Source organism: Nycticebus coucang, chromosome 4 (genome assembly GCF_027406575.1).
Source record: "Nycticebus coucang isolate mNycCou1 chromosome 4, mNycCou1.pri, whole genome shotgun sequence".
Lineage (NCBI taxonomy): Eukaryota > Metazoa > Chordata > Mammalia > Primates > Lorisidae > Nycticebus > Nycticebus coucang.
Genome location: NC_069783.1, coordinates 87,014,773 through 87,038,474, shown reverse-complemented (window position 1 = coordinate 87,038,474; position 23,702 = coordinate 87,014,773). Strand labels below are relative to the sequence as shown.

Genomic DNA, 23,702 nt, shown 5'->3' with positions numbered 1-23,702 from the left:
TTATACCTCCAATAAAGGTCTAATAACCAGAATGCACAGAGAACTCAAACATATTAGCAAGAAAAGAACACGTGATCCCATCTCAGGGTGGGCAAGGGACTTGAAGAGAAACTTCTCTAAAGAAGACAGATGCACAATCTACAAACACATGAAAAAAAGCTCATCATCCTTAATCATTACAGAAATGCAAATCAAAACTACTTTGAGATATCACCTAACCCCAGTAAGAGTAGCCCACATAACAAAATCCCCAAACCAGAGATGTTGGCGTGGATGTGGAGAAAAGGGCACACTTCTACACTGCTGGTGGGAATGCACACTAATACCTTCCTTCTGGAAGGATGTTTGGAGAATACTTAGAGACCTAAAAATAGACCTGCCATTCGATCCTATAATTCCTTTACTAGGTTTATACCCAGAAGACCAAAAATCACAATATAACAAATACATCTGTACCAGAATGTTTATTGCAGCCCAATTTATAATTGCTAAGTCATGGAAGAAGCCCAAGTGCCCATCGACCCACGAATGGACTAGCAAATTGTGGTACATGTATACCATGGAATATTATTCAGCCTTAAAGAAAGATGGAGACTGTACCTCTTTCATGTTTACATGGATGGAGCTGGAACATATTCTTCTTAGCAAAGTATCTCAGGAATGGAAGAAAAAGTATCCAATGTACTCAGCCCTACTATGAAGCTAAATTATAGCTTTCACATGAAGGCTATAACCCAACTATAGCACAAGACTATGGGGAAAGGGCCAAGGAAGGGGAAGGGAGGGGGGAGGTTAGGGTAGAGGGAGGGTAATGGGTAGGGCCACACCTATAGAGCATCTTAGAATGGGTACAGGCAAAACTTACTAAAGTCAGAATACAAATGTCTACATACAGTAACTAATAAAATGCCATGAAGGCTATGTTGAACAGTTTGATGAGAATATTTCAGATTGTGTATGAAACCAGCACATTGTACCCCTTGTTTGTACTAATGTACACAGCTATGATTTAACAATAAAAAATAAACAAAAAAAGAAAGGAAAGATCTGAAAAACTCTCAGCCTGGTGATATGGAAAATTAAAAATCATGTTCAGGAGAGGCTATTAAAGGTATGACTATGCAACATTTGCTAAAGAGATTAACACAGATAAAAGAAACCCAGATTATATTTATCACTACTATGGGGGAATGGACCCTAAATTATTCCAGAGATTTCCAAGGCATATTAGACCTTGAAGGAAAGGCTTCCAGATAGGTCCCCGTGGGACCTTAGCACTTACTATTCTGTGCCACCTTGGCATTTGCTCCCCTAATTCCAATGTAACAGTCTCGGCTGCCCCAGCCATGGCTCAAGTGGGCCCAGGTGCAGCATGACACGTTGCTCTGGGATGTAACAGGTGTAAACCTTGGCAACATCCATGTGTGTTAACCTCCTATGTGGGCAGAATATAAGAGCTATGGGGCCATGGAGTGCTCCACCTAGAATGCAATGTATATCTCTGACATCCTGAGGACCCAGACAGAATTGTCTCAGGAATGGAGCCACCACGGAGAATCCCCACTAAAGTATACCCAGTCAAACTGTTGGAGGAGGGAAGCCTCTGAGACCACAGAGCCATAGGGCCACCAGCATGCAGCTCCTGCCTGGAGGATGCAGCCAGAAGACTCAAAACAATGAGAGCTGCTTGATGGACTGAGCCCAGTAAAGCCATAGGAGAGGGATGCTTGAGGTCTTGGGGACCAAGTACTGCCCCAGATTGTCCAAGATAAGTTATACGGAGTCAAAGGAAATTATTATCCACTTTTAAGACTTAACGATGTTTTCCCTGTTGGGTTTTGGACTTACTTTGGATGAGTTATGCCTTTCTCCTTACCTGTTTCTTCCTTTAGAAGAGGAATGTCTACCCTAAGTCTGCCTAATCATTGTACAATCATCCCTTAGTATCTGTGAGGGTTTGGTTCCAGGATTCTTCTTAAATACCATGACCCTCAGATGATCAAGTCCCATAATCAACCCTGCAGAATAGGTGGATGCAAAGTCAGCCTTCCATATCAGAGGACCCCCTTACATCCCACAAATGGTTTATTTTAGATCTGTGGTTGGTTAAATCCACTGATGCAGCAAAAAGGCCCATGCAAGATGCCTGCGCTGTGTTATTGGAGTTCCCAGCCACAGAACTGTGGAAATATGTTTCTTCTTTTTTTCTTAATCAATTACCTAGTCTCCAATATTATGTACAAGTTACCTAAGATGAATATGTTAGCACAATTATTTATTTCACGTTTCATATTCTATAATTCCACACATTTTTCCAATTGGAGTCCCATTCAAGCCCACCCCTAAACCTGTTCGTTTTACCCACCACTCTCTGAGTCCTTCCTTAGTCTCTGACACAAAATGGTGCAGGGTCATCTTAAATTGTCCCATTTCTAAACCTGAAATCACCTGTTTCTCTAGGATTACTGGTTAGTTTTAGTGGAGAATGGCATTTAAAAAACAAAGATTTGTGCATTAAAGTGGTTTTCTGAGATTGGTCTGTAGTTGCATAAGGGAAAATATTCTTTCTGCTTGTGTCTTTATTTATCCATCTACCTATCCATCTATCATTGATCTACATAAATTTTAATCTGTAACTATAGAAAATCAAGAATTTACATGTATCTCGGGGGCGGCGCCTGTGGCTCAGTGAGTAGGGCGCCAGCCCCATATGCCGAGGGTGGCGGGTTCAAACCCAGCCCCGGCCAAACTGCAACCAAAAAAAAAAATAGCCGGGCGTTGTGGCGGGCGCCTGTAGTCCCAGCTGCTGGGGAGGCTGAGGCAAGAGAATCGCGTAAGCCCAAGAGTTAGAGGTTGCTGTGAGCCGTGTGACGCCACGGCACTCTACCCGAGGGCGGTACAGTGAGACTCTGTCTCTACAAAAAAAAAAAAAAAAAAAAAAAAATACATGTATCTCTAATTTCCTTTCACATTCATAGAGTTTATTCTGGTATTCACACTTTTTATCTTTATAATTTTTCTTCAATAGTAAGGACCTTGACTCTGATGGTCCTCACTGCATTTACTGATTTGATAATCCCTTCTGTGTAAGACCATTCTCCTTCTGTCCTTGTGACCTACACTCCCCTGAAGACACTTTCCCTAATGTCCCCCTCACACATCTATGTTAGCTGTGATACCCATACCGGCACACAGTGAACTTTGACCCCTGATGTGGATGTCCACATCACCCATCCTGGTCTCTGACAGCAGCACTTGTGGTCTCCCATATGTGAAATACCCTGCTCATCTCATTCCAGCTGTGAAATCCTGCACTAAGGGAAAGAGGATGTTCTTGCATCCTACATTCCCATGTGGGGACACCCCAATCCAGCTTTACCCCCCTTGGTGTGTTCTCCTCTCCAGCCTACAGATGGATTATTTTTCAACTCCGTGAGGTAATCCAGCTTTCACTTTGCCTTGTTGCACGGTTTCTTCCTGAACTTGTTTCAAAGCCCTAAACTCAGCTATTTAGAGCTGCTTTGTTTTGAAGATATTGGCAATGTGGGAGTACACAGTTTCGTGAAACAGAGCAAGGGTGGAGGTGAGCACTTACTCTAGAGATCATCTCACTTCTGAAGGAGAATTGGTTGGGTTAGGAGGGATGAAAGGTATGAATAGTAATCCAAGGAGCTCAGAAAACAACTAGCACGGAAATGCATGATGGCACAGAGGGCTAGAAAGTAGCTGAGACTTTTGGATGGGATGGGAGAAAATCCCTGATGTTGGCTGGCCCAGATGGAATTGGTTGGAGAAGTTCAGAAATGGAAGGCCAAAATAGTGTCTGGAGATGACAAGTTATTCAGAGCTTATACCCAGTGGTTGGCATCATTCCTGTATATCGTGACATTTTTTTCTTGATTATATTCTCACTTTTTTTCTTTCCCATTTTTATACAAATCAATCAATCAACCTAACTATCTCTCTATGTATCTATGGATCTCTCATGCCTTGTTGTATCTCTGGTGCTAGCAATTATTTACAACAGGGGCTCCAGGGAATCAAAGCAAAAAGGAAGGTTCTCTGACTTCAGTAATATCTATAAGTATCAAATATGCTGAGCTTCTAAAGAAAAACAAGTCATGAACCATGAAGAGAGGAAAATGGCACTCTAGTTGAAAGGAGTAGACTGATTCTGTCCTGTGGACTCAGGGAAAAATACTTTCTCTTCAGACAAATGTGCACCACCCAGGTTAGCCTCGGAACACCTGGGAGACACTGGGTCTGTGCTGAGTTATTAGGTAAGTCATCTCTGAGTTATTTAGATAAGTCATCTTTGCAGCTGTGCAGATTTGCATGTTCCCAGAGGACAGGCCACTGCTGTGAGGATTTATAAATAGGCTAGTCACCCCCTGCATAGGAGTCAGTCCCTGTCAGGACACAACATGGACATGAGGGTCCCCGCTCAGCTCCTGGGGCTTCTGCTGCTCTGGCTCCCAGGTAAGAGAACACCAAGGATTTACTCAGCCTGTGTGGTCAGTGCTGCCTGGATCTTTAGGGAAGTCCTCCTAGAAATTGATGAACTGTGTGTATATTTGTTTACTTGTTTTTTTATTTTTCCAATCTCAGGTGCCAGCTGTGACATCCAGATGACCCAGTCTCCACCCTCCCTGTCTGCATCTCTAGGAGACACAGTTACCATCACTTGCCGGGCCAGTCAGAGTATTAGCAATTATTTAAGTTGGTATCAGCAGAAACCAGGGAAATCTCCTAAGCTCCTGATCTGTTGGGCATCCACTTTGCAATCTGGGGTCCCATCAAGGTTCAGTGGCAGGGGGTCTGGGACAGAGTTCACCCTCACCATCAGTGGCCTGCAGGCTGAAGATGTTACAGATTATTACTGTCAACAAGGTTACAGCTCTGCTCCCACAGTGTTACAAGCCTGAACATAAACCTCCAGGGGAGCTGGTGTGTGAGGCGGGGCTGCCCCAGCTGCTCCTCCTGGTCCCTCTATCTGCTGAGAGCATGTCTCAGAAGCAGCCACACTCTTATGCAGATCACTGGGAGGTTTTGGTAAAAGGGCCCAGGAAGTTCCTCTGCTCCCCAAGTCTCTCTCCTCTTCTTCAGCACCAGCAGCACTGACATGGCAATGACTGTCCTGATTTTAAAAAGGAGAGCTGTGAGTACACCTGAGGTGTCTGGGTTACAGCACCACTTGGGATTCTTACAGCAAAGGAGAATCTGCTGTAGCTATTCCAAGTGGGAACTTCTTGTTAAATACAGGGAGTTAGACTTCAAACTACAATCTTTCAAAGCCCAGATTTTATATTTAGAGATGCATATGTTAAAAATTGGGGTTACCCTGGTGGTCCTCTGGAAGCCACAGTGCAGCTGCCCTGAAGGTGCCTGACCACAAGGCCCTCAGAGCTGTCTAGGAAGCCCCAGTGATGGGGATACTGATGCTCCCTGCTGCTTTTAGCACCACACAAGTTGAGTCTCCAGTCCTTCTCCCAGTCCATGTGTCTGCTTTTAGGAACCAATCTTCTGACTTCCAAATATCATGGGAGGCTCCCATTGAACAACCCTATGGGAAAATGGAGAATGACAAGAGGTTCTTGGGAGTGTGTAGTTCTGGAAGTGATGGCGAGTTCATAATATTTTCAAATCTACCCATATAGATAAATGTATTAACTTAAAATATGGTTTTAATAGGATGTTTACAAATCCACTAACAGAGACAGTAAGAATTTAAAACTGAATAACACTTGAATAATAAGCCAAATTTACATTACTTGTGGAAATGCTCGTGTGGCTTTATAATACACATGTATGTGCACATTCGTTTGATACATTGTTTACTGTATATGCATCTATGCATGTCAAAATAAGGCTACGATTCTGGTTAATCTGAGTGTTGCTTCTGTTTCTGTACTATTTTTGGATTTGGAGACACACTGTTGCCTTAATATTTGTTAGAAATTCATCCTGCACTGATATTATATCCCTGTCATCCTTAAGAATGTCTTGAAGAGTAGAAATCACAACAGGGGCATTCTCCAAGGGTTACATATGATGTTCATTCTGCAAAGAGTCACTGGCAGTTCAGTGATATTGGCTGTTAGTTTTTTTTTTTTTTTTGTAGAGACAGAATCTCACTTTATGGCCCTCGGTAGAGTGCCGTGGCCTCACACAGCTCACAGCAACTTCCAACTCCTGGGCTTAAGCGATTCTCTTGCCTCAGCCTCCCGAGTAGCTGGCTGTTAGTTTTTACAGACTACAAGCTCTTCAAAGAAACACAACTGAAGAATTGGAGACAAAATTGTTCTGAAAAACTGTAATTGTTTTTTTTTTTTAAATGGAGCATGGTTAAAGGTAAATGCTTCCCCTAGACACCAACTTCTGATTGCAGCTCTGTAAATTTGTATGCGCATAGAAATTCATACAATTTATGGAAGATATGCCACAAAACTGAATTTAGTAATTTTGTAAACAAAATAAAAAAAAAAAGGTAAATGCTTCCCAAGTGATAACTCATTCAAGTGCCATTTCTGAGCAAGAGGCTTTTAATAATTAAGATGACCCCTCAGCTAGGCTTCAGCCAGTCACGTCTTCCTGGTGTCCCTGGGAGTCTCATGAGCCAATGTCATGGAGGTCCATGCATGGACTTAACAATTTGAATTTCAGCTAAGGGACATTCACATAGCTACTAGCACTTCTGAGCATCGAACTTTCCAGAAGAGTGACCCCACCTGAGCACCTAACATTGTACCACACACTAGGGAATCATACTAATAACAGGTGTCTGGCTGATCACAATTTGGCAGCAGGACTATACACTTCTTCATCCAGTGGTGCATGTGAGCCTCAACCCAGGGTGATTTTGTTATGAGTTTATGAGATTCTAGCAGCTGCACTCACTGTGATTTACTGAGAGATGCAGGGTCTATTCTGGGGAACATTCATGAGCACTTATAAGTCCTTCAAGGGGCTTTAGTCCTCTTAGAACTTTTTCTTCACATCACAAAGCCCCTAATCATTGAATTAATTCTACAATGATATTTCTAGGTCAGGCCAGAAAAAAAATTAATGTTTGGCATGGCCTTGAATCTCTTCCTTAGAGGAGGTGGGATTTTTTTGAGACAGAGTCTCACTCTGTCACCCATGGTAGGGTGTCGTAGTGTCACAGTTCATAGCAACCTCCAACTCTTGAGTTTAAGCCAGTGGTTCTGAACCTTCCTAATGCCATGAGCCTTTGATACAGTTCCTGTGGGTTGCGACTCACAGGTTGAAAACCGCTGGTAAGAGATTCTCTTGCCTCAGCCTCTTGAGTAGCTGGGACTACAGGTGCCTGCCACAACACCCAGCTGTGTTTTGTTGCAGTTGCCACTGCTGTTTTAACTGGCTGGGGCCGGGTTTGAACCCACCACCCTTGGTATATGGGGCCAGCGCTCTATCCACTGAGCCACAGGCACCACCCAGAGGAGGTGTTTTTAAAGGCAGAGAAATGGCAGTGAAGTGAGAGAGAAAAAGAGAGGAAGAGAGAGACCGTATCCAAGAAATAATAATAATAACAATAACAACAACAGATACACCATCCATATTACAATCTGCTATTTACTGAAGTCTAGAAGACTAACTCTGTGTTGAATACTGTACTAAATATTTAATAATTTAATTCAATTACTCTCACATTACTCCTCTACAGATGAGAAACAGAGGTTCTAAGCACTGAACTTGCTTTCAGTACCAGTTCTCATAGGGAAAAAAATGGAAACAGACCCTGTACTCTGATTTATAATTCCTACTCAGCATTAATTAGTTTATTAATTCATTTCTTTTTTTTTTTTTTTGTAGAGACAGAGTCTCACCCCATGGCCCTCCGTAGAGTGCCGTGGCCTCACACAGCTCACAGCAACCTCCAACTCCTGGGCTTAAGCGATTCTCTTGCCTCAGCCTCCCGAGCAGCTGGGACCACAGGCGCCTGCCACAACACCCGGCTAGTTTTTGGTTGCAGTTTGGCCAGGGCTGGGCCTGAACCCGTCACCCTTGGTACATGGGGCCGGCGCCCTACCGACTGAGCCACAGGCGCCGCCCTATTAATTCATTTCTAAAACAGATACAAGAAAACACAATAAAGTAAATTTATATTTTAAAAAGTGAATAGTGTACAGTTTGATGTATATAAACATACACACATTCTTCTTTAACTACTACCCGGATTAAGATGTGACTATCTCCAGCATCTCAGCAGACTCCCCAGGCTTCTTCCATTAATTCTTTGCTCCATCCACCAGCAGCCTAGGCCACTACCATCTACTTTATATCAGTAGTCATCAATTTTCCTTTTTCTCTAAGTTCGTATACAAGTGACCATACAGTATCTACTCTTGGTGTCTTGCTTCTTCTGATGAATGTATTTTGAGCTTCATCTGTGTTGTTTACGTGGCAGGAATTTGTTCCTTTTCACTGTAGTATAGTTCTCCTTTTAATAATATACCACCGTTTATTTAGGATTGAATTAAACACTTGCTTGGGTGTATTGCGATAACGTTCTTCAGACACATTTTCATATTTATCTTTTGTCTCGTTTCTCTTGGGAATATGCCTAGGGAAGGACGCGCTGGGTTATTGTGTTAGAATAGACTTTGCTTTAGTAAATAAATGCTTCCAATGTATACTAAATGATGAACATGTGTACATTCAGCCAAACACATAATAAAGTTTCAGATGCTGTCAATATTGTATAATACTAGGTAATATCAGATTTTTCATTATATGTGTATGGAAAATTTGAAGTGACATGAAGTGACATCATGACTACAATTTATACTTCCTTGATAAATAATGATATTGAGTAATTTTTGGCATGTTTATTTTCCATTGGCCATTGAATATATTGCTTTCGGGGGTGTTATTTTTCAAATCATGTGTGTGTATGTATATTTTGTTATATTGTATTAACACATATATCTATATGTAAAATTTGAAGATCTTCACTAAGTACTGTCTATTTTGTAATTTCTTTGTCCTGTGTTTGGTTTGTGAATTTGTGTGTTCATTTTAAAATATCTTTGCCACCTATGGGCCTAATAATATGTTTCTAAGTTTTCTTATAGAAGCATCATTAGTGTACTACTCAAATGTAGACTACCTCCCATTCACATTTTTTCCTGGTATAAGGTTGGTGAAGGGTCTTATTTAGAAGTCTCATTTTATTTTTGTTTCCATATGAAATAGCTTATCATCTTTCCTTGCAAAGAAACAGAAACAAAAATTAAAACAACTACAAAAAAATATAGCCTATGCGCCACTCTTCAACTGTGTTTAAAATCATGTGATTATGTTTAGGGAGATTTTTTTCTTGACTGTTGGATTAGTTTCATTGTCTCTTTGTCCCCATAGTATGCACATTGTTTTTATTTCTATGCTTTATAATAAAGAAGAAAACAAAGTCAAAAGACATAATACCAAATGTCTATACTTAAGATTTTCTTGGCTATTCCAAGTCCTTGAATTTCTAGGTATATTCTAGAATAACTGTTTCAATGTCAAAAAATCCTTTAAGGATTTAATTGGAAAGCATTAAGACTGTATGTTACATTGAAGAAAATGGAAATCTTAAGAATAGCAAGTCTCCCACTCTCTGAATGTGAAAATACTGTCTATTTACTTAGGTCTCCTTTAGTCCACAATAGGTGCTACTCTATTGACTTACATGCCAAGACCCTGCTATGTTATTCCTAGATTGATCTGTAGATTCTTTAAAAAATTATGTACAAATTGTGTTACCAGCAAATAAACATATTATGCTCCTTAATTTTCAAACTCTATGACTTTTATTTTTTTGTCTTGAATTATTACCTTTGATAAGACTTTTATTACACTTTTGAATAGATGTAGTGATAGTTTCCTTTTTAAATTTGAGGATTAGAATGTACAAAATGTTATAGCTCAGTATGATTTTACTATAGAATTAATGGAGACATTTTATCAGAATAAAATACTGTGCTGTTATTACTAGCTTGTTGAGAGTTATATTATGAATAGATGTTTACTTTAAATAAATGATTTTTTTCAGTTACTACTGAAGTAATCTTACAATTTTTTCTTAATTTTGTCAACACAATTAATTGTATAGGTCAATATTCTAATGTTAAAATAACTTTGCACTTCTGAAATATACTCAGCTTGATCATGATGAATTTATCTGAAAGAACAGGAAAGAATAAGAGAAAATTTTCCTTTTATTTTTGAATTTTTATGTCTATTTTTATGAGAGCCATTGTTCTTTAATCGTCCTTTCTGTAATGTCCTCAACTGTTGGTATTAATAATTTTGTTGGTACATTTGTAAACAACACTACCAAACTAGACTATGGGATATTTAATTATTAGCAGGATTATTCCTGGCACTGGTGACTACCAAACTGGTGGAGGTGATGTGGAGATGAACCTGGGAACCATTCTAATAAGACAATAGATGCGACTGAGGTCTACACAGCAGATAACAGTTGATTTTTAAATATTGTTTATGGATGCAAATATATTTCCTATTGTAATTTCTACTCTTTATTCCATGTATAGAAAAGAACATTTCGGTTGGGTGTGGTGGCTCATGCCTGTAACTCCAGCACTTGGGAGGCCAAGGCAGGTGGATTGCCTGAGCTCACAGGTTCGAGACCAGCCTGAGCCAGAGCAAGACCCCTGTCTCTAAAAAATAGCCAGGTGTTGTGGCGGATGCCTGTAGTCCCAGCTACTTGGGATGCTGAGGCAAGAGATCGCTTAAGCCCAGGAGTTTGAGGTTGCTGTAAGCTATGATGCCATGGCACTCTACTGAGGGTGACATAGTGAGACTCTGTCTCAAAAAATAAATAAATAAATAAATAAATACAGAAAGTAAAGCAAAGCATATTTCATTCTGTTCATCAAGGATAGTCCTGTTCTCCTTTCCATATATAAATATTTAATTCATATTTTTATAAATTATAAAGTTATTTAGACTTTAATATTTTAGTAATTTGAGGTTTTGGAGCACTGTGCAACTGACACTGAACAGCAGACATATCTGAGAATGGACACTGGCTTGGATGGGGATTGCACACACAGTGAAGGAAGGAGAAGCAGTAGGAAAAAAATTGTAATTACTTAAGACACACTCTGATTTCATCCAAAAATAGCCAAGCATTCAAAATCAAGAACAAAAAGAAACAGATCCAAAGAATTTTCAGATATGGTAATCATGTATCAAATGTTGAATTCATTAAGTGATAAAATGGAGAATTTTAACAGAGAGCTAGGAACAATAAAAAAGTTACCCAAAGAATATTTGAGAAAAATAAAATATAATAATAGAAAAATCCATAGAGGAGTTTAACAGCAACTTTGACAGAGCAGAAAAGTGAAATGGTAACCAAAAACTTAACATCACAATGAATAGAAAACCCTATTTTCTTTCTTTTTTAAATTAATTAATTTATTATTTTTTTATAGCAAGTCTTTTGTACATAGGTCATAAATATATTTATGCCCATTTCACTGTGTTGATTATTTGTACAAATTAGAGTGCTTACATAACACTAATCAGCATAGCTTTCATCTCATTTACCCAATTATAGCATTAGGACATTTGTGTTCTACACATGATAGAACCAACTTGTACTTGCAATGTGCTCCATAGTTTGTGGTCCCCCTACTATCCCTCCCACCCCCTCCCCAGCCCTCCCCCTCCCCTTCCCTCCTTCATCATAGACTAAAGTTTTGTTTCATTTTTCATATGCAAGTGTGAGTGATTGTAAATTGGTTTCACAGTAGTACTGATTACATTGGATACTTTTTTTCCCATTCCAGAGATACTTTACTAAGAAGAATATTTTCCAGCTCCGTCCATGTAAACATAGAGGAGGTAAAGTCTCCATTTTTTTTACTGCTGTATACAGTAATAATATTCCATGGTATACATATACCATAATTTATTAATCCATTCATGGGTCGATGGGTACTTGTGTTTCTTCCATGACTTGGCAATTATGAATTGAGCTGCAATGAACAATCAGGTGCAAATATCTTTATTGCCAAATAATTTTTGGTCCTTTGAGTATACACCTAGAAGAGGAATTGCAGAATCAAACGGCAGGTCTACATTTAGATCCCTGAGTGTTCTCCAAATTTCCTTCCAAAAGGAATGTACTAGCTTGCATTCCCACCAGCAGTGTAGAAGTGTTCCCTTTTCTCCACATCCATGCCAACATCCGTTGTTTTGGCATTTTGTGATGTGGGCTACTCTTACTGGAGTTAGATGGTATCTCAGAGTCGTTTTGGTTTGCAGTTCTCTGATGATCAAAGATGATGAGCATTTTTTCATGTGTCTGTAGGCCATGTGCCTGTCTTCAGAGGAGCTTCTGTTCATGTCTCTTGCCCACAATGTAATGGGATCACTTGTTTTTTGCTTATTAATAAGTTTGAGTTCTCTGTGGATTCTGGTTATTAGACCTTTGTCGGAAGTATAACTTGCAAAATCCTCTCCCATTCTGAGGGCTATCTGTTTGCTTTACTTAGTGTGTTCTTGACAGTGAAGAAGATTTTAAATTTGATCAGATCCCAGTAATGTATTTTTGATGTTGCTTCAATTGCCCAGGGTGTCTTCCTCATGAAGTATTCTCCCAGACCAATTTTCTCAAGTGTTTCCCCTGCACTCTCTCTATGAATATTTGTAGTTTCATGTCTTAAGTTTAAGTCCTTTAACCAGTGAGAGTCAATTTTTGTTAGAGGAGAAAGGTGTGGGTCCAGTTTCAGTCTTCTACAAGTTGCTAGCCAATTTATCCAGCACCATTTATTGAACAGGGAATTTTTCTCCCAATTTATATTTTTAATAGTCTTATTGAAAATCAAGTGACGATAAGTGTCAGGGTTCACCTGTTGGTCTTCAATTCTGTTCCATACATCTACCTCTCTATTTTTGTGCCAGTAACATGCTGTTTTGATCACTATCGATTTAAAATAAAGTCTGAAGTCTGGAAGTGTGATTCCTCCTGATTTGTTTTTATTTCTGAGTAATGTCTTGGCTATTCCAGTTTTTTTCTGTTTCCATATAAAACAAAGTACTAATTTTTCCAGGTCTTTAAAATATGAGAGGGGTGCTTTAATAGGGATTGTGTTAAATCTGTAAATTGCTTTAGGTAGTATAGACATTTTAACAATGTTGATTTTTCCCAGCCATGAGCATGGTATATTTTTTCATTTGTTAACATCTTCAGCTATTTCTTTTCTCAGAGTTTCATAGTTCTCTTCATAGAGATCTTTCATGTCCTTAGATACACTCTCAGATATTTCATCTTTTTTGGCACTATTGTAAAGGGAATAGAATCTTTGATTGTTTTTCCCCCTTGACTATTGTTGATGTATATAAAGGCTACAGATTTATGAGTGCTAACTTTGTATCCTGAGACATTACTATATCCTTGATCATTTCTAGGAGTTTTGTAGTTGATTCCCTGGGGTTTTCCAGATATATAATCATATCATCTGCAAAGAGTGACAATTTGATCTCCTCTGGTCCTATTTGGATCCCCTTGATTGCCTTCTCTTGCCTGATTGTGGTGGCTAAGACTTCCATTACAATGTTAAAAGCAGTGGAGACAGTGGGCAACCTTGCCTGGTTCCTGATCTGAGTGGAAATGATTTCAATTTTACTCCATTCACTATGATATTGGCTGTGGGTTTGCTGTAGGTGGCCTCTATCAGTTTAAGAAATGTTCCTTCTATGCCTATTTTCTTAAGTGTTCTGATCAAGACAGGATGCTGGATATTGTCAAAAGCTTTTTCTGCATCAATTGAGAGAATCATATGGTCTTTGTTTTTTAATTTGTTTATGTGATGTATTGGAGACATGGAGGGAGCAGGGGACCGACTGAGCAGGGGGCAGGGTACTCGGTCAGGCAGGCGGGGGCGGGGGCTGTTCATGAGCCTCCTCCCTCAGTCTCTGCAGTAGTTAGGGATCTGGTTTATCCAGTTAGGGGGGAAAGGTGAACTGAAAGTTCAGAATGGCAGGGAAAATGTAAGTTCAATTTTTCTGCATGGTAAGAGAATGTTCATAGTCACCACAGGGTCCCTCTGGAGGAAGTAGTTCCCACTTCTTACTGCTCTCACTCGTGGGTTGAGACAAGAAATCCTCAGTTCACTACTTGCCTGTAGAAATCCCACAGGAGCAAACAAAGAGGAAAAGGAAAAGGAAAAAAAGAACCCGCAGCTTTCTTGGGGTCGGGGTCGGGCATTTTTCCTTTTGGTTGAATTTTGTACCTGGAGATTGTTGTCTTGGAATTGCAGCTTGCCTCAGCAACGGTGACCTGTAGTTATCTCTTTTCTCTCTCGGCTGGGCTTCCTGGCTCCCTATTTTCTATTATCTGGAATGTGGTAAGATACTAAGGAAGGGTATAAGTGATCTCATACAAAGAAAGTATAAACAAAGACATAATTTTCAGAGATGAAAACAGGGACATTTTCTAGTTTTCAAAACTGATGATACCTGGAAGTAATGTTCTGAACTTTCAAAAAAATAAATGCTAGAAAAAGAAAAAAATATCACATCAATACCTATCTTAGTTTCAATCCTAAAAGGAGACAAACAAGCCAAATCGGAAATGGGGTGGGAGAGAGAGATAGAATAAGAATCCGCAATGACTTATTAATAGTGGAAGCGAGAAGACAGTCAAATGAATTATTAAAGTACAGAAATCAAATAACTGGGAAGTAAAGATTCTGTGCAAGATTACCCTTCTCAAGCAAGGCAAAATGCATACATTTCAGAACTGAGAGCACAGAAAAAATTACCAGGAGGGCAGCAAAACAGAAAAATTATGAGGAGGCTTTTGGTGAGAAGAAAAGTAAATTCAGAGGTTAAGTTCAGAGATGTAAAAGGAGAGATAAAGAAGGGGTAAGTAGGGGCGGTGTCTGTGGCTCAGTGAGTAGGGCGCCGGCCCCATATGCCAAGGGTGGTGGGTTCAAACTCAGCCCCAGTCAAACTGCAACAAGAAAATAGCCGGGCGTTGTGGCGGGCGCCTGTAGTCCCAGCTGCTCGGGAGGCTGAGGCAAGAGAATCGCGTAAGCCCAAGAGTTAGAGGTTGCTGTGAGCCGTGTGACACCACGGCACTCTACCAAGGGTGGTACAGTGAGACTCTGTCTCTACAAAAAAAAAAAAAAAAAGAAGGGGTAAGTAGGTGGGAAAGTCTACAAAAATTTTGACTATGTCAATGATAATAGTAACATGTGTCATCTAAAATATATGTAGAATTAAAAATATTTACAACTAAAAATTAAAAATAAATGCATAAAAGGTGAAAGTGGGTGCAATTCAGGTTATGTTTAATGTCCATGAATTATCTGGAATGTGGTAAGATACTAAGTTACATAAGATGTGGCAAGCCAAAGATGAATGTTGTAGTCCTCTAGGGTACTCCAATCACAGTAAAATAATATAGACCTACAAAAAGACTAAGAATAAATGTTCCAATACTGCAACCACATACCAGATTAATAGCACATTTATTTCTATTTAGATTATATAAAAATAAAGTTGCATGAAAAAACATTAAACAAAATTAAAAGACAATTGAAAACTAGGAGAAACTATTAATTTATTATACAAAAGGATAATATTTCAATACATGTTTTATAAAAATTAGAAAAAAAGGAAAATGGGGAAAAGACAGAACACACAATACATAAAAAGGCACATAAAGAGCTGTAAATACACAAAAACATGTTCAATTTCACTAATAATTAGAGAAATGCAAATCAAAATGAGTTGGAGATAGCATTCCCCATCTCTTAGTTTGGAGAAAATTCAGGAAAAAAACTATGGCTCCCTCTGCCATGCTTCTTAATAACACACGTGGGGACATCCAGGCTGTTGCATAGGAATTATACAAGCTTTTAAAACCAATCTCTCTCTCTTTTTCTCCTGCTCTTCTTTCCATCTTTCATTTTTGTCATGTTAAAAGTTAACATCCTGCACAGTGTCTGGCTAACACTTGGAAATCAAGACATATTCATAGAAAAATGGTTAACAATGAAATTGTGTTTAATCTTTCCAAGAGAAACTCAGGGATCAGAAAGAATCTATGTGAGCACTGAGCCAGTCTCTGGCTAGGTCGGGCTATGTCATGATCCGTTGCCACAGATAAACAACAAAAAGTGGATGTGGATGGATTAATTGTGATTTATTATATCACAAATTACAGAGGACTGGTGGCAGGCTAAGAGAAAGAGGAGCACTTGTTCAAAAATGCAGAATATACATGATTTAGGGAAGAAGGAAGTGGATGATTCTCCATAATCATCTGGCAGGCACCACCCTCACTGGTGAGATTATTAAATGGCACATTTCTTAAATCTCCCTGTCTGTCACCCCTGGAGAGCCGGCCTCCATCTCCTGCAGGTCTAGTCAGAGTCTGCTGCACAGTGATGGAAACACCTATTTGAATTGGGTTTTGCACAAGCCTGGCCAGTCTCCACGTCGCCTGATTTATAAGGTTTCCAACCGTGACTCTGGGGTCCCAGACAGGTTCAGTGGCAGTGGGTCAGGGACAGATTTCACACTGAAGATCAGCAGGGTGCAGCCTGAGGATGCTGGGGTTTATTATTGTTTGCAAGGTTCATGGCTTCCTCCCACAGTGGTACATCCCTGAACACAAACCTCCCTGCTGGGTGGCCCCACTCCACACCAGTGTTGTTTGTCTGATGAGCAGGCACCATAGCATGAGTTGTGGGGAACGTAGGGGAACAGGCTGCAGGTGGCTGCTGTGGACTATGAGGGCCACAGCTGCATCACAGACAGCACACATGGGACCTGCCAGCTGTGACAGCCTTGGCCTGGAAGAACCTGCAGGAGAATGGAGAGCATTCAAGTGCCCTCTGACAACCAGGCAGGACTGAAGAGAAAGTGAATGAAAGCTCATCTTAATCTTCCTTGCCTGACCTATGTTTATTCACCAATTAAATCCATTTAGTGTAACAGCTTTGTCATTGACACTGACTCATGGCCATCCAAAACTAAGACGTCTCCTGGATTTTATTGTGGTTGAATAGTTACTGGTGCACATGCAGCTGGACTGGGTTGGTGATACAGACTCTGTTCCTTCCCGTCTACCCACCTTCACACTCCTCCGCCTCCTGCTTTTTAAAACATGTCTCTGTAATAAACTGGCACGCCCAGCATTTACACTACTATTTCTATGAGTCTGGAAGCAAAACTGGTCAATTCTTGTTTTGCTACTACTAGATAGACTTAGTTACATCTATTTAAACTCAAGTCTTAGGTCAGTCTCAGTCATAGCATGTTGACAGAAAAGCTCAGATTTCTGAATTCCAAATTTGGATTGTAAAAATAAATAATCGAATCTAGAATTGGAAAACATACATTTGTATGCCATATTGAACAGAATTGTGGCAAATATAAGGTAATATAGGTAAGCTAGATCTTTTGTCCCCCTCGAATAGAAATATTAGTCTTGGTGCAGCAGTGGAAAAGGAGAGCAGGAAGGACGCAAGGAGTCAGCTGTCGCTACAACACCCGGCTCTGCTGCTCATGTTTGTTGGGGTGGGGAGGCTGGTGGTGTTGGGCTTGAGCTGCAAACCCTGATGGAAACTCACGTGTGTGTCTTGGAAAGAGTCTCAGTATTGATAGTCCCTGAGTGGTTCTCAGGCTGTGCCCTGATGCCACCCCAAGCTCAGGGGGAAAGTCCTGCATCAAGCAGGGCTCTAGGGCCTTAGGGACTCAAGGGTTAGTGACGTTCCCATCCAGATGCACCTTAGGTCACAGCTCACATTCCTAGTCACCCCAGTATGGTAAGCTTGGTAAGGTGAACTTCCAACAGTTGATTTTGCCAGTATCTTTTATCTGGAGTGACTTGAAAGAGAATGGGAATTCAGGAGAGACCTTGTATCAAAATAAATCAGAAGTTGACCAGGGCAGAGCTGGTGCTGGGGAGAGCAGTAAGAGATCCCGTGAAGGGAGCCCAAAGGTCCATGTCTGAGACACACATGAAGGACAGTCGGTGCAGCATTGTGGGAGGAAAGTCACAGGAATGCTGGAGATTTGACTCTACCTTTCTAGTCCAGCCTCAGCCACTGTTCCCAATCTAGACCTCAGAAAACATCCCAAAGGGAAGTCCAGTCTGCTTGTACTGGTTCAGCCCTTTTGAAATCTGTTCAGGCAGCTCTGCACCTGCCAGACTCAGCTGGATCCTCTTCCCAGTAGAATTTATGCCTAGGCTGAGCTAGGCTTTCCAACCACTCTCAACTTTGGTAAATGTCACTAAAGATCACAGTTATAGAACAGTAGCTCCCCTACAGGTGTGTTTCATCACTGGAATTGTAGGTCATTTGCTCCTCATTTCTTCTACAGTCAGCATAGGCGTGACTTTTTAATTTATTGTGTGTTTTCTTCTGCTTAGGTTGCAATTTTTTCTTTTCATCTAAGACCTACTGCATTATTAGCTAAAGTGAAAATTATTTAAAATTTAAATTAAATTACAATGTGGGAATGCTATCTTTGGTCTTGTACTGAAAGACAGTCATGCTGAGAACAACCAAAAAGTGCTCATGACTATGTTGAAAATGAAGGAAAAACAATGACTGAAAGAATGATGATAACCCTGACAGATTTCACAATACTTGTTATTAAATATGGCTCACACATTCCAGTAATAAATATATGGCACCATTGGCTTTAAATTTACCCCATTTGAACTAATATTCTAATAATAGTTTTATCCAAGATAGGACCTATCAATTTTGGTGATGTGTCATGTTGTAAGTACATAAAGGCTAGAATTAATAAAAATTATGTCCTATATTCTATTTACACATTGAGTTCTACAATGACAGCCCTCCAGATAAACATGTTTCTAGAGGTGTTAACAGCCGTGTCCAAGACCCAGGACTTGTTATATTAGTCATGCAAACGGTCTCACGTGGATCACAGAATCTAGTCCTTAATTGTTTGGTGACCAATATCTCTTCTGAATTCCCTTTGTCCTCAGCGAGGTGACTGGTTTGCCAAGTAGAGGAGTCATGTTGTGTTCCCTCCTCAATAAGTAGAATAGCTTTCCTCTCATGAGCACCTGCACAGCCAATAGTCACCAAGACCCTGGGTCTAAAATCCTGTAAGCAGCTATGGCCTAACCCTGCCAGTAGGTGGGAGTCAAACTCCACAAGAAACAAAAGTGAGCTCTCCGAGCTTAGAAATACCAATAAATTGTGGTATATGTACACCATGGAATATTATGCAGCCTTAAAGAAAGATGGAGACTTTACCTCTTTCATGTTTACATGGATGGAGCTGGAACATATTCTTCTTAGCAAAGTATCTCAGGAATGGAAGAAAAAGTATCCAATGTACTCAGCCCTACTATGAAACTAATTTATGGCTTTCATATGAAAGCTATAACCCAGTTATAACCTAAGAATAGGGGGAAGGGGGAAATGGAGGGGAGGGAAGGGGTGATTGGTGGGATTACACCTGTGGTGCATCTTACAAGGGTATATGTGAAACTTAGTAAATGTAGAATGTAAATGTCTTAACACAACAACTAAGAAAATGCCAGGAAGGCTATGTTAATCAGTGTGATGAAAATGTGTCAAACAGTCTATAAAACCAGTGTATGGTGCCCCATGATCGCATTAATGTACACAGCTATGATTTAATAAAAAAGAAAGAAAGAAATACCAGCAAAGTAATAGTGATCATGTCCTGTTACCAATGCAGAGTCCTAAAGTGGAATGGGGTCTCATGCATGACCTGAGGCACCTGGAGGGAGCTGCTGCTGTGCTGAGATGTGTGCAAACCCACTCTGTGTCCTCTGCTCTGAGACTGAGAGCCCAATCTGGCCAAAGCCCATCTGCTATGGACTTGGTTGTTTCACAGATTCTTATTATGAAGCTTTAACCCCCACTATGGCTGTTTGAAGGTAGAGCCTGCAAGGTTATTAGAGTAAAATGAGCCCATAAAAGCGGGCCCTGGTTCAGTAGAATTAGTGTCCTTATAAAAGGAGACATGGTAGACTTCACCCACCCTCCATTCATGCACTGAGGCAAGGCCGTGTTCCGACAGGGTGATGAGGGCGTGGCATCTGCAAACCAGGAGCAGGGTCCTCACCACAAAGCAAACTCTACTGCCCTTAACACTTGAGTCTCCATGCTCCCCAAATTGTTAGATATCAATTTCTGTGGTTTTGCCCCCACCCCAGGTCTGGTGTACTTTGAAGAGGCAGAGTAAGAAGGCTAATCCACCATCCTGACCCTCCCTGAGCAGGAGCAGCCTCAGGAGGCTCCCCGTGGACTGGGGACTCAGCTCACTCCTCTTCCTCCTGCTGTTATGACTCTGGTGACTCAGGCTTATCCTAGTTTGTCTGCATTAAACATGAACGTTTCTTGAAGGTGGAGGTGTTGGCCTGTTTTGCTTATTGATCTGAACTGCATCAAACCAAATGAGCTATGTGCTTGAATTAATATTTAAGGATGTTCATGTTGGTTCCCCTCTTTGATGCCAATGGGGACCTGTGAGAATCTCAATCCCCAGCCCACCCCTCCGTGTCACGAGAGAGGGTCACTGTCCTCTGCTGGCCTGGCCAGCATGATAATAGGTCCTAGCCTGGTACTAGCAGAACTCAGGCCCAGCTCTAAGCTCCTGTTGACTCATATGTGTCCAGGACATGATGCCTATCTCAGTCAGGGGTGTCAGCCTGGGCAGAGGCCACTCTAGCTATCAGTAGCTGAGCTGCCATCAGGGCACACCTTCTCCCATTTCCTATCACCTCTTGGCACAAATCTCCCCCTTTTCAGGGGAGCAGGTTGGTGACAGATCTGAAAATGTCTTACCCCTGCCACCTCCTCTATGGTCACTGCAAGGAAGTGACGGGGCGTCTCTCCCACCTCCTGTGCTGAACTCCCGAGGCCAACTCATCCTCACCTCCTGCAGGGTTGTCTCATCTTCAGAGCTGCCACCTGGTTTCTATCACATCTCAGCCAATGGCTGAGCCTATAGTTCTGACTCCACTCCCTCAATCCCAATGGAAGGGCCATTGAAGGTAAATTGCGGTTAATGGTGACTAAAAAGTAAAATGGCAAATACTCAGAAGTTTGTGCATGAAGAAGATGAGACCCATTGGCACAGAGTCCCAGCAGCCACATGAACCATGACAGCTGGGCAGAGAGACCCCACATGGCCCCATCAGAAGTGAGGCTGCCAGTGAGTTCTAGAGAGTCTCCCCATGACTGTGCAGCCACTGAGCCACATGTGCTGATCTGTCTGATGAAGCCATCTGAGGAGGACCTGCTCACACCAAGGTCTGGGGACAAAATATCTCTCTATACAGGCTTAGATGCACTGCCTGTCCCCCAGTACCTGCTGCTCTGTGATGCTCAGGTCTCCTCATGGCACTCAGCATTCTCAGCAATGGGGGGTCCCTGCTCAGCCAGCAGGGGTAAGGGGTAAATCCTGAGCTTCCTGACCCTCAGGCTGTGCAGTGGGGAAGAGTTACGAGTGGGGCCATTGCTGGCTCTAAATATTTATGCTCAATTTATATTTAAAATCATACGTTATAATAGATAGGAAAGTTGTATCTATTTATGTATACAAATCCTACTATATTTATAATTTGGATACATAGCATATACGGTTTTATCAATATAGTTTATATCTAAATTACATGTTTGAATACGAAAAATTTTATATACAGAAGGTGCCAAAAATGTATACACATTTCAGAAAGGAAAAAAGTGGATTAAAATCGTAATACTCAAATCATGTTTGACTTCTGCAATTACAAGAGGTATTCAAACATTACTTGAATTCATCTTTTGTTATTAATATTATTGAGTGTTACACTTTGAATAGTTTTTTTTTTCCTTTCTGAAAATGTGTGCCACCTGGTTTCTCTCATTTTATTTGGACCCACTGTATATAAGTGCTTACTTATTTTGCAAATTACCTCATTTAATCCTCAAAATAATTCTATGATGCAAAAGTTAGCAGTACTTTTTTTTTACTTTATAGGGAAGGAAATTAATTGCAAAATGTGTAAATAACTCATCCAAAGCTGTGCAGTTAGGAAATGATAAAGCAGAAATTTAAAGTCAGGCTAAACATTCTAAGTCATAGCTTGTGTCAACATTTAGTTATAATGTGGATATGTTATATTTACGAATTGTTGGAAGTCTTATAACACTTACCTAGTGGGCTGTGTCAATGTTGAGCACAAAGTAGACAATCCTGGCCAGTGAAATTTCTCCACGTGGACCCTAAAAAGCCTCATCTGAAGATTTGTAAGGAAGATACAAAGGCAAACATCTATCCTGTGACAGCACTTTCAGCTTCAAATATCTCATTTAAATATCTCAGCTCTGCTGAGAGAGCTCTAATGGAGCAGACAAGTGAGATTGCTTTCCACGCCCCTTCTCCCTTCCTCCTCTCCCTTTTCAAAATACTTCATGAAAGGCAGTGGAGTTTGACAAATTCTTGTAATACAGGTATTGCAAACAGCTTATAAATTTCAAAAACCAAAGAAATTTTGGCTGGGCCATGGCTGAGGAGGAGGAGAAACACCCTGGGCTGGAGGAGAAGAGGCTGGCAGGGGAGGCACCAACGTAGCTGGAGCAGGAAGACCAGGAATCCAAGGGCCAGGAGCAGCACTGTCAGGGGCTGAGCGGCCCTCTGAGGACCTGTGAGCAGCAGCAAGAAATCCTTTCAAGGACAGAGAGAAGGAGACTGCCAGTCAGCAGGCCACACATGTGAGGGAGATTTCCAAGCAGAAGGAGCCATGTCCACCACCTCCATCTGCAGCCCCCAGCCCAAGCTGCAGAGCCCCTTCCTGCAGAAGCAGCTTACCTGTCAGCAGCTCCCATTGTGTAAGGCCCAGGGCAGGTGTCTGTGAGGGTCGGCGCCCAGCACTCCTCCGTGTCTGTATGGAGACTGTGTATGAGGACTCCCGGATCAGGACACCCTCTACCAGGAGCCACTGCTGTGCAGCTGCAAGGCGCTGGTTCTAAGTACATCAACCACACAGGAACAGGGGCTTAGTGGGTGAGGGCTCTGTGTCTGGGCCTTGTACGACTACCAGGAAGCTGAGGACACAGAGATTGGGGTGTTGATGCTAGTGGGATTAGGTTGAGATATGAACCCAGGTATATGCTCTGATGTATTTCTCAGTAATAATTAAAGAGTTGAAGGAACTCTGGAGGTCAATATTTTGCCCTGATGCCACTGAAAGCTCACAGGAAAAAGGGTGCATCAAATAGGGCTCAAGTGCTTTAGTAACTCAAGGGTTCATAAACCTTCTGTTCAAATTCTCCATAGGTCATATCACACATTTCTAGTGAACCCAGTAGGATATAGGTGGACTTTCAAAGGTCATTTCTACACTCATTTTACACGGGGATGAGTGGTTTCATTTGGTTGTTTGCTTGGAAAATAGTCATTCAGAAAAGACCATGTAATGAGGATAAAGAGGATGTTGACCAGAACCTAGACATAGTTGTCAGGGGACTTAGACATAGTTGTCAGGGGACCTAGACGTAGTAGTCACAGAGTACACTAAGGTAATTAAGGCAATTTGTGACCATGAGTCGGTGTATATGGGGAACAGAGAGAAAGAGAGAGAGAGACAGAAAACAGAGAAAGGTATATACACTGAGAGTTGGTATTATAATTGAGTATGATGCTTAAAACAT

General features: G+C 41.1%; 1 gene segment (V, D, J or C); it reads left to right on the top strand.

Moving 5' to 3' along the window:
* The first annotated feature begins 4,403 nt into the window (after nucleotides 1-4,403).
* On the top strand, nucleotides 4,404-4,925 carry LOC128584347 (immunoglobulin kappa variable 1-39-like). The segment is given in 2 exon segments: nucleotides 4,404-4,479; nucleotides 4,609-4,925. Coding segments are annotated over 2 exon segments (372 nt in total).
* The last annotated feature ends 18,777 nt before the right edge of the window (nucleotides 4,926-23,702 follow it).